This window comes from Octopus sinensis, linkage group LG6 (assembly GCF_006345805.1).
Source record: "Octopus sinensis linkage group LG6, ASM634580v1, whole genome shotgun sequence".
NCBI classification, from domain to species: Eukaryota; Metazoa; Mollusca; class Cephalopoda; order Octopoda; family Octopodidae; genus Octopus; species Octopus sinensis.
The window spans coordinates 84,601,511-84,614,680 of record NC_043002.1 but is presented as its reverse complement, the minus strand read 5'-3'; the positions used below and the strand labels follow the sequence as shown (position 1 = coordinate 84,614,680).

General features: G+C 34.0%; 1 protein-coding gene across 3 annotated transcripts in view; it reads right to left on the bottom strand.

Moving 5' to 3' along the window:
- Positions 1-10,843: 10,843 nt before the first annotated feature.
- The window catches only part of LOC115212845 (kelch domain-containing protein 3), a 112,761-nt gene continuing 110,434 nt past the window's right edge, over positions 10,844-13,170 (bottom strand). For all 3 annotated transcript variants that reach the window (XM_036504116.1, XM_029781620.2, XM_036504117.1), the window contains one exon: positions 10,844-12,480. In XM_036504116.1, coding sequence (XP_036360009.1) covers positions 12,417-12,480 — 64 coding nt within the window. In that variant the 3' untranslated portion in view covers positions 10,844-12,416. The remainder of the gene's footprint in view (positions 12,481-13,170) is intronic.

The window sequence follows — 13,170 nt, the reverse complement described above, 5'->3', positions numbered from 1 at the left end:
ATGTTTCATACAAAGACAGGCTTTATTAAAAGGTGCAAAAATTGCAGCAGATAAAGTGTCCCGTACTCATCAGCTAAAATACATATGAGTTCTCCAAACATCTTAGTGGGTGAGGCTATACTCATGAAGTATTGGAGATAATTTCATTAAAAGCAGATTTAGGTTGTAAACAGATTTCCAAAGTTCCTTAATGATGATGCACAGTCTTATCACAGGTTTTAAAAAAAGCTTATTAGCTCACAGAGAAGGTGAATTAATCCGTAGTGTAGATGTAAATTTCCAGAGATATGAGGAGGAATTTCATACTCACAGACGATGAATTTATCCATGGTTAATCCACATGAGGTGGGATCATTTCATGCTATATGATAAGGTATTTGCCACATTACTGTTCTTTTCACAAGACTGCTAAGTTAGACTTCTAAAGGCTGAAGGAATTTTTGTGGAGCAAAGAAAAGAAAGGAAAGGAAAGAGAAGAAAAGAGAAAAGGAAAGGGAAAAAGAAAAAAAAGAAAAAGGAAAAAAAAAAAAGAAAAAAGGAAAAGAAAAAAGAAAAAAGGGGAGAAGAAAAGAAAAAAGAAAAAAGAAAGAAGAAAAAGAAAAAGAAAAAGGGGAAAGAAAAAAGGGAAGGAAAAATTTATAAAAAGATCTCTTTCTCTACGAGCAGATCTAATCCTGATTCGTCAAAAAACTGATGACGTATTACCTCAGTGGTCAAGCTATTGTCACCCTGCTTGGTCGGTTTCCCCACACGATACAGCTATGGGTCAGACCCGATTCTGATTGGTCAAAACATTGATGACGTCTCGTTCTGCTGGGACTAGCCACCTAACAGGATACAGTCATGGGTCAAATCAATTTCGATTCGTTTCGTCAAAAAAATGATGACGTATTTCTTCCGTTGCCAACACTGTCGTTCCGCTTGGTTGGTTTCCTAACAGGATACAGTTAGGAGTCTTTTCACTATATTCGTTGAGGACTGGGTTTTGATTGGTTTGGAACTATATGACGTCAGTGAAAAGTGCAAGTGACCACAGCTTAGCTGAGCTGATATAAATCCAACAATCACAAAATTCACCAAAATTATGCGAGCAGACACCGACCAAAAATCATTACTGTTGCTCCCATTGGAACCAAGGTAAAATCTAAAATGAACTCCTCGCTTTCCAAGAACATGAATTTCTTATTTTTGATTCTATTGAATGTATGTCACAATTATGAACTACTACATCATACTCTTTAAACATATAGCATGGACTCTCTTTTTCTATATATGAATTTTTATATTTGACTCTATTGAATATTAATATGAATTTTTATATTTGACTCTATTGAATATTATATATGAATTTTTATATTTGACTCTATTGAATATATGTCACAATTATGAACTATTACATCATACTCTTTAAACATATAGCATGGACTCTCTTTATTATATATATTTTTTTTATAAGGTTCGTCATTTCAAGAACCGAAACATGTTAAATTAAAATTTGTCTAATATAGCCAGCATTTTCAAACTTCATATATACCCACTCGTATACGAGTTAATCTTATTATAAATATATATATATATATACATATATACATATATATTACTATATAATATATAGACATATATAATACATATAATATATATATACATAATATATACATATATATATATATTACATATATATATACAATATATATATATATACTATATATATACATATATATATATATACATATATATATACAGATAGATATACATAATATTATATAGATATATATATATTATATATATTATACATATATATATACATATATATATATACATACATATATATATAATATATATATATATATACATATATAGAATAATATATATATATACATTATAGATACCTACATATATATATATATACCTTATATATACATATATATATATACATACATATATATATACATACATATATATATACATACATATATATATACATATATATATATATACATATATATATACATATATATATATACATATATATATATAATATATATATATATATATATAGTATATATATACATATATATATATATACATATATATAATATAATATATATATACATAATATAATATATATACATATATATATAATATTTATATACATATATATATATATATACTCATATATATAACATATATATATATAAGATATATAATATACTATATTATATATATACATATATATACATATATATATACTATATATATATACATATATATATATATATACATATATATATATATACATATATATATATACATATATGTATATATATATAATATATATATATGTATATATATACAGATATATATATATGTATATATATACATATATATATACATATTATATATACATATATATACATATATATATGTATATAATTATACATATATATTACATATATATATATATAATATACATATATATATATACATATATGTATATGAATATATATACATATATATATACATATATGTATATGTATATATATATACATATATATATATACATATATATACATATATATATGTATATATATATACATATATATATACATATATATATATACATATATGCATATATATATACCACCACTCACCACTTGTATCTCCCCGGAGGTAGCTCCGCTGGCCACTACTGCCCGACGTCTATCCTTCAGAAAGTCGTGCAGCCACTCTCTAAGTTTTCTGCCCACACCAAGACCACGCAGTTTGTGACATATCATACCGCTGTCGACTTTATCAAAGTCTTCTGCAAAGTCAAAATATATCACATCCACACTTGAATCATTTCGCAGCTGTCTCAACACCCAGTTGCAGTACTGCAAGGGCTGTGTTAGACAGCTTCCACCTGGTCGAAATCCATGCTGAGCGCCAGTCAGCAAGTCATTTCCTCAAGGAACGTGATTAGCTTCCTGCAGACCATTCATTCCATGACTTTGCTGATGTGCGAAGTCTGAGAGATAGCCCTATAGCTTTTAGCATCTGCTCTGCCTCCTGCCCGACAGATAGAGCACGCTATCCCCTCCTTCAGCTCATCCGGAAGTCTACCATCCACAAGAAAGCTCTGAAAAAGAAGCTGCAGTGGTTCATCAAGGGCCCGCCAGCACAACACGAGAAGGACCGCTAAAAATCCACCAGGGCAAGCAGCTGAGTCCACATCTACCCCCACCCATGGCCAGCGCTACATCTTTTTCCTCAATGTTGATGTACTCAATTTTCGTCTCTTTTGGTTACAGGTAAAGTGGCAACGAATTCTGCTGGTTTGTTCATTTGCCTGTATCCCAGAGGTGTAGTGAACACACTTTGGAACTGTTCGTTCAGTATTTCACTTATCATCATGGGGTTTCCTCTGAGGGAGCCATCTCCCCGGAAGAGGTGTACCACCCACCCTCCGACGCACTGAGGCCGCTTCTTTGGCATACTTAAAAACTTTGAGGTTCAACTTGATATTTTCTATAACCAAAGCTTTTTTTATCTGCTCTCTCCTTCTCATGAGACTGATGCAGACTTGACTTTTTTCAATCTCCAATAACGCTCTCTGCAGGTGAGACTTCCCACTACTTTTGGGGTGCTTGCTCAGACGGTTCACAATCTTTGTCCGTCGTCTCATAAGAATCTTCCTTTTCCTAGGGATCCTGTTTTTGTGTATGTTAACCCCTGCACAATGGGACAGATTTGTCATATATGGTTTGTTTTATCGACATTAAATGCTTGCTTTATGTCAATGTCTGGTGTGGAGAGACATTTAGGCCAATCCTGTTTGATGAACTCTCTTCCAATCAATTTCCAATTTGCTTTATGAAAATTTAGTTTGGAGAGACTTTGGGTGCTTCGCATAGGCTGCATGTCTGCAGGGGTTTCTGGTCCACACATAAACAGCTGCACCATATTGTGATCCGAGACCAGTGTCGGCATCACTCTGACACCATGGATAATGTCCTTGTTGTTTGTGAAGCAGAGATCCAGTATATAATTTGCCCTAGTTGATTGCAGCACAATCTGCTCCATGAAAGAAGTATTGAGAAGGTGGAGCCGGGACTCTGCCTGTGCCAGCTGGTGGTGTTTTATTCCTGAGAGCATCTGGCCCTCGGCCACCACACACTGGAGAAGTTAACGTCACCCAAAAGGAATACATTGATGTGTTGTTCCAGTTTGGTGAGAATTTCTATCTTGGAGTCGATGTAATCGACATATCCTCTCCCCTGAAACTGCTGACATTGTGCTAAAATTTGAAACCAATATTATTCGATTTTTACGGGAAACTGTGCCACTCGTGACATCCGTTTACAATTAGTGTTAGGGAAAATAGTTGCACCAGTCACTATACTTGTCTCCCTTAGTTAACAGAGTTACTTCCCTTCAATGTAAATAAATTTTGTTGCGACACAAATTTGAGTTCATTTTCAGCGTTTTTTTTACTTCTCCTTAGAGAAGACATAGGTAATTTCCTTGTGCCTAATGGTGAAACAATTAGTTTTGGCATTTTTAATGTCAAAAATAAATTATTTAATACTGTGTCAGGCTTGTACGAATATTCTATTGAGTTCTCATTCTGATATTTTTGTAAAACAGTTACCTCTTAAAAAAGGAATATTTTTCACATACTGTACCAAGATATCGTAGCGTGGCTTATGGGCCACGCTAAAATTTACTATAGATTTTATATTAAATTGCAGCGCTGCATAGGGACCATTCTGTCCCTCCAAAAGCAGTACAGTATTTTCACTCTGATGAAATTTCAGACGTAATGACTAATAAAGCCGGTACATAATGTCTAGTTTTAAAAAGTTCAACAGAGCAGATGAGATGATACTTTATTGTAGTTATCTTTCCTTGTTCAATAAATCGATGTCCGTTCCTCGCGTAGATAAATTTAGTCAAGAATACAATATATCATGCCTACCGTTTGTTATGTTCAACTCCAACAGCATCTTGAGACATTAAACTCTGCTTCGATCCTCGTCATCATCACCATTTAACGTCTGTTTTCCATGCTGACATGAGTCGGATGGTTTGACAGGAACCGATCAGAAGACTTAAAATGGTTTACACTGTTTATCAAAGACTTAAAATCATGCTATGATTGTTGTTTATATAAAAAAAAACTAGCAGTATAGCCCCGGCGTTGCTCGGGTTTGTTTTTTTAGTTGCACTTAATTCTTTTCGACCCTTTAGAATTGGAATTTTTGAAAAGTAAAAATTTTGCATTATGTAGTTTGTTATTCTCTTTAAGTGAACATTTTTCTGGTTGAAATACACTGAAAAATTGCGACACAGCAGTCAAAAAATCGTAAAAAATGGGGATTTTCATAGAAAAAGCACCTTTTTGATGTAAATAACTTTTGGTGTTAACATGGTCCGATTTGAATTTTTTCTTTTACGGAAGGAAGAACAAGCCTTCTTCTATCATACTCTCAATTTTGGTCAACTTGTGCCGCAGGGTCTCAGAGAAGATAGTGTTAGTTGAAGCCTACCAAACCTGCCGCACACACACAGACAACTTCAGCTTTATATATATAGAGATTATTATGATTCTGTAGCAAAGTTGTCTCACACATTGAATGACAGAATTTAAATTTTGTGATGCTGAAGCCTTTTCGAAGAGCTTTAAGAATGTAAATATTCATGAGAATTGAAATCTAACAAGAAACTCAGTCCACAAAGACTATGCTTCCATATTACAGCATTCATCCCTTAAGATATATCATCATGATATTATATAAAACTCAAAGCAGAAGACTAGCAAAAGCAATAAAGTTTCAGCATCTGGATTTTAGCATTCCAAGTTCAAATCCTGTTAAGGTCAACTTTACCTTTAACCCTTTAGTGTTTAAGCCGGCCATATCCAGCCCAAATATCCTACATGTTTTACATTCAAACTGGCTATATCTAGCCCCTCACACCTAACCTACATTGACATTCTAAGATTAAACTATCACACCATTGAAACTTCAAAGCTATAAGATAATGTATGATTAATTGAAAATAATTTGAGTGAAAAAAGTATTACATTTAACAGATTAATCTGAACACTAAAGGGTTAAACCTTTCAGGGTTAATAAAATAACTATCACCTAAGGACCAGGAGTTGATGCAGTCAACTAATGCCCTCCCAAAATTCCATGAAGCTCCAATAATGATTGATAAAAAGCAGACAGATGGACAAACACTTATGAAAACTTCAAGAGGTCTTTTTGTGTTGATACTTGTTTTCATTTGATTAATTTTTCAATATAACTTATTTTTAACTGTATCAATGTGTAGGCATAGCTCTGTGGTTAAAAAGTTAGCAATTTCTTGGTTTTTAGGTTCAGTCCTACTGTGTAGTACCTTTTGAGAGCATCTTCTACAATAATTGATGTCTACTGTGAAATTGGTAGACAGAAACTGCAAGAAAGCCTGTTTTGTCTATGTAGGTGTATGTATATTATATATATATATATATATATATACCTACATACACACATACTGAAATATATATATATATATATATATATACCAGCCTCGTCTGGCACCTGTGCAGGTGGCACGTAAAAAGCACCCACAACACTCACGGAGTGGTTGGCATTAGGAAGGGCATCCAGCCGTAGAAACACTGCCAGATCAGACTGGGCCTGGCGCAGCCTTCTGGCTTCCGAGACCCCAGTTGAACCGTCCAACCCATGCTAGCATGGAAAGCAGATGCTAAATGATGATGATGATGATGATATAGTGAGAAGTTGAGGTTATAAGAGATAATGGTGTCATTGAGACCCAAAGGTGTCAGGTAATGCTGAATAAGTGCTATAGACAGACCATAGTTAAGTTCCACATTCGGTAATATTGCGAATAAAGGGTTCAACATTGGTTCTATGTCATCATGTGTATATAAGAATATTTTGAGTAATAAGATATATATATAGCCTTGGTTTTTTTTATTTTATTAAGCAAAAAATTCTTATATATATATATATAGACAGGGCATTAAGCCATAGAAACCAATTCAAAATACAATGTACAAGCAAGGTGTGATCCTCCAACTTATGAGGGTGTGGTGCCCAATAATAACTTGAGCCATATTTGTCCAATCCATGCCAGCATAGAAAGCAGACATAAAGTGATTACATGTGTGTGTGTTCATGCTTATTCAGAGATGTAATTATTAACCCTTTAGCATTCAGATAACTTTGTCAAATGTAATGCTTATTTTTTATTCATAACGTTTTGAATTAATCTTACATTACCTTGCAGCTTTGAGATTTGAATGATATGACTGTACATTTTCAGAATGACATTGTAAGATAAGTGCAAGATGCTGGATCTGACCAGTCTGAACATAAAACAGGTAGAACATTTGGGTTGGATATGGATGGTTTAAATGCTAAAGGGTTAACTACCCCCAGTATACTAGGTGGTATCAAAAAGTTACCAGACTAGTTCTGCAGCGCACCAATAGGTGGCAGCATACAGTTGTGTGTGCAGTGAATGCTAGCAGTGATCTTTGTGAGGCAGTGTGCCAAGTGACATCAGTGTGTTTATTGTGCAAGTTGTGAAATTTGTGTCTTTTGTTATTACATGTATGCTGTAATCTGCAGTTTATGTCATAGATAGGAAGTTGGAACAAAAAGCCATGAAATTAAGCATTAAACTTGTGAAGTTAGCTACAGAGATGCTGAGCATGCTTCAGCAAGCTTACAATGATGCAGTACATTGTGCATAATGTTTCAAGTGGCACGGGCGTTTCAAATGGCACAACAGAGCCACAGCTCAATCAAGAGCATGCTCATTTGTTTTTTGACATTGAGAATTCATCCCCCAGAGTCAGACAATCAATCAAGAGTTCAACTGTGATATTTGGAAGCATTTGAAGGAGGTCATTTGGCAAAAGTGACAGGATCTGTGGAGGGTGAAAAATTGGATTCTTCGCAACAATATACACCGTCACCGAGCACCCCACACTAGCGAGTTTCTCACTAAAACCAACATCTCACCAAAACCAGCGCAGGAGTGGCTGTGTGGTAAGTAGCTTGCTTACCAACCACATGGTATATATATATATATATATATATATTATATATATATATATGTGTGTGTGTGTGTGTGCGTGTATGTTTGTGTGTCTGTGTTTGTCCCCCTAGCATTGCTTGACAACCGATGCTGGTGTGTTTATGTCCTCGTCACTTAGCAGTTCGGCAAGAGACCAATAGAATAAGTACTGGGCTTACAAAGAATAAGCCCCGGGGTCGAGTTGCTTGACTAAAGGCGGTGCTCCAGCATGGCCGCAGTCAACTGACTGAAACAAGTAAAAGAGTAAAGAGTAGAGTATATATATATATATATGTATGTATATGTAAATATCTGATACTTCTGAATATTAATATCCTATTGCTTCCGCAGTTGCCCTATTCACCAGGTTTAGCACCTGCAAACTTCCATCTCTTCCCCAAGATGAAAATGCAACTCAAAGGTCATTGTTCTAACACCATTGTTGAGATCTGGAGCAAATTGCAGGTCCTCAACTCACTTATGAAAAACATCTTCCAGACTGGATTCCAAAAGTGACAGGCATGGGGGTACCGGTGTATTGCTGTGCAAGGTGACTATTTCAAAGGAGACAATGCTAAAACCTGTTATTTTTTTATTAAACTAGTCTGGGAATTTTTTGATGCCATCTCGTATTTCGTTTAAGTGTCTGTAAATGTACCAGCATAACATCAACTACTTCCTCCATATGGGTTACTCTAAGGTAGATTAATATGTACAAGGAGGTGTTGAAAGGTTCCTGGCTTTAAGGTATCATGAAAGGCCTGATTGGAGGCCCAACCTTCTAAGTTCTTTTATAGGGCTTAGAAAAACTGAAGGACTGCTGCAATAGGTGTGTGAATCTGAGAGGGGAATATGTTGAATAAAATCATAATTAACTGATCCTCCTGAATTCTCTTTTACCTAAAGTCAGGTACTTTTCAGTACCCCTTGTATATGTACATACATTTATGAGTCTGTGTGTGTAGAGAGAGAAAGAGATGTCGGGTGCTACAGCTCATTGCTATAAAGAAGAGAGATGTTATACATGATATAATTTAAAAGTTCGATGCTGTCTTGCAATGTTGAGTTCAAACTCTGACATATAAATTACTTATTATCAAATAAACTTAATGATGTAAGACAAAAAACAACACTGACTGGTTGATGAGAATGACAAGAATTACTTTCGAGTCATCTTTATTAGCAATACCATTAAAAAGTGAAACAAGATGAACCCTTTTAAAAACCTCAAATCTGTGTTTCACCAAAACAGGCACAGAAAACAAAGTAGATATGAAGTAACTTAGAAAATAATCCACTTATACATATTTACAGAGATTGAAACACAAGAGGAGCAACACACAACTGCACACACATCAATAGTTAGTCAGAGGGAAAGAAAGATACACACATACATACACACACACACACACACACACATATATATATACACACACGCACACACACGCATACTTCAAATACACCAGTTTTCAATTTGAATAAAAGCAGAATGGTCATTTTACTATATGAAATCCTCTTTCAAAAATGTCACCTGATTATACAATGGAATGATGTATGGGAACAAAAAAATGTGGGCGCATTATGTAATATGCGGTTGCCACAAAGCAACCAACTTTGAGCAGGGGTGCGCAGGTGAAGCCTGACTGCAGTAAGATATAAAGAGTGCTGCACAGATTCATAGCAGTTGTTGTTGTTGTTACAGCATGAGAACAGAGAGAGAGCTGCTAATAAATGTAATTAACACACAGAAGTAATTTTCTTAAATAAAAACAAAAAACATTGAGAAATGAAAAGCATGACTGAGAATTACAGGCAGAGAAAAAGGAAACATTACTGACCATTTCAAATGAAAAAGAAACATTTGTTAGCATAAAAATAAAACAAATAGGAAAGAAAAAAAACGGCTTTAGTAATCAGCACAGAGAAAAAGAAAGCTTTAATAAATATAGAGAAGTTTCTTTAAATTTTTAATAACAAAAAAAAAAAAATGTTGCAGTTTGAGATAAATAAAGGATGAAAAAAAAGTGGATTTGAAAATAAAATGAAAAAAAAATCGTAAATGGTGGTAAAAGAAACGAAAAATTATAAAGCCCAATGCAGTTCATCAACTGCTTTTGATAGCAGGGAGTGAATAATTTGTAGCTAAACATTTATGACTGTTAGCACTGTCCGTCACCAAAGTGGATCTTTGGAATCGTCTGTGACCATATTCCTCAAGCAGAAATATTAATTCCCTCTTCTAGGTCTTCACTAATTGCAGATGAAGGTCAAGTTTGTTTTTCTGTTGGAATACAAAGATTATATTGTGAGTGAGAGGTATCAACTGTCTCGTCTTAACTGCAGCAGCAAAGGAATAAGCTAGCAGTCGCAGCAGTTCAAATCACTGAGAATTGAAAGGTTACCAGCTGGCCAAATAAGAGACAGAAATACTTGACCAACTTTTGATTTATTATTCGACCTATTGATGGTCTAACAATTGACCAGTTGATATAACATTTAACCCATTTGATTATCAATTGTTTGACCACTTGATGAGTGATCATTTGACCAACAGATAGTCTCTATTTGACAAGCGATGACCAGTCATTTGATAATGTGTATTTGACCAAGTAATTATCTCTCATTTGCCCACTCAATGGTCTAACATCTAATATTAGAATATCAAGTGTTAATGACATCACGTTTAACCACTTGATGGTCTAAGCAATTAACTGATATATTGTTCAACCAGTTGATAATCTCTATTTGACCAAGTGATATTCTATTATTTGACCAGTTGATATCAATGGTCTATATTTGACCAATTGATGATCTATTGTTGTGAATTACTGAAACAGTTTAGGTTAGATGAATTACCTTGACATACAGAAGTAACTTTTGACCTAAACCACTGAACTACAAACATCTAAAGTCAACCAAAATTATCTACAGAAGTGTTTCTTCTTCTGCAATGTAGAATACAGAGGGGAGGGGTCAAGAATAAAAAGTCAAGAGAGAGAAAGAGAGGCAGACAAGAAGGGAGAGGAAATAGAGTATGGGAAAGAATAAGGGAAAGACAAGTAAAATGTTAGGAGAGAAGCTAAGCTAGTCGAAAGGGAATAGAGTAGACTTATAAGGGATGAAAGAAGCCATTAGTTAAAACTGAAATCTTAAAAGCATAAGAAACCAAGCTGAAATGGAGAAACAAAAGACTGCTCTCGTTAGAAGCACTCTAGCAGAAAAATCAGGAGCATAGAGATGAAGGAGCTTTGTGTTCAGTTGTGCTTTAGCATTTATCACAGTGTATTAAATCAAACCTCGTTTCCCCTTTCACTCACTCACTCACACACCTTTAGCTGGAATAGCTAATAAATACAAGCAAGTCTATGTGAACATGCAAGCATGTGTATACAGATGCATAAGAATGTACACATAAAAGCTTTCTTATATGCTTTAAAATATATATATATATATATATATATATATATATATATATATACATACATTCACACACACATATATATTATACACACACACATACATTCCCTTTGTCTCTCACTCTCTCTCTCTTTCTCTCTCACATGTATATAGACATACAATTGCATGTAGACAAACATGTAGAGACAGAAGAAAGGGGTAGGTCTGCATATGTTTTAAATTAATCACGCCTCAAATCTGATGGAAACAATTTGCACACACACACACATACACACGTGTGTGTGTGTGTGCATGTGTGTGTGAAATGTGTGTGTATGTAATGTTTATGTGTTTGAGTGTATGTGTGTGAGAGAGAGAGAAAGAGAGAGTGCACATGTGCATGCATACATGTGAATGCACACATGTTGTGCATGCAAGTATATATTTGTGTGATTTCAGAGTTCAGTCCCTGCCCCTTCACATTAAAATGGCACCCTAAACCAAACTGCCACAATAATAGTTCTACATCTCTAACAAATTTACAAGTCAACTCTTTCAAATACATTTGGGCTTTGTTGTTGTTATTTCTTTATCTGAAACTTTTTTTTTTCTTCCATCAAATTCACAAGTCTTTTCTTAATATCCAGCATTGCCTCCCATCGTTTCCCTACTCCATGTTTCTTCCTATTTTTTTCCAAGTATTTACCATATTTACCATATTGTTTCGGTTTTCTTTTTATTGTTACCTTCTTCCAAAATTCCTTCACTGTGGCAAGAGATTTGATCAGTTCCTCAACAGCATTAAAAAAAAAAGTTAAAAAAATACAAATAAAACAATTACAGCTGTTTCCAAAATTCCAATGTCCACTGCTTGGAGAGAAAATCCACCTGCTATTTTGGTTTTTCTTTCTTTTTTTCTTTCTTTCTGTTAAGTAGAGTTCTTAGCCTGTTGAGTTGCTTGGCTTTGTAATCACATTGTTGGTTGTCATGACGCGCAGTTCCCACCTGTAACAGACAGTAAGAGTTGACATAACTGGCATAATGTTACATACAATAAATAACACTTTATTCTTCGGGTTCACCAGTAAAATATATACATATATATTTGTTAAGGGCAAACCGGCAGCCAAGTCCACAGGTCATCTTACATGACAAAGCAATATTTATTAACTAGAGTACTCAAACCATCAATAATGACAGGTGTTTTACTAAGCTTTGTGACAATTACATTTTGGTTTGAATGCATGAATATTCATTTTTTTTTCCAATTGAAGGTAATGTTACAAAATGCACATGATGAAAGTTGCTAATGAGAGTATGAGAATGTGCATAAAATTGCCAAAAATAAGAGGAAAATAAAATTATTTAGCACTTCCTAATTAATAAACAGGTTTCATTAGTTTTAATATGTACAATGTGGTAGTCAATGATTCACTCATTATTCTACATTAAGTTTCAAAGATGATGTATATGTATTCAATTTCACAAATGTACATCTATATGTAATCAAAACTACCAAAATATATACATAATTACACAAGGTTACATGATTTCACAAACAGGTTAAACATGTGTAGCAGGTTTAGTTTAAGCAAAAGTTGCACATTTACAATATATCATTTGACACATTCCATGCAAAAGTTACACATTTTCAAAGAAGACAGCAGAACAAACTTTGAAATACGAAAAAAAACT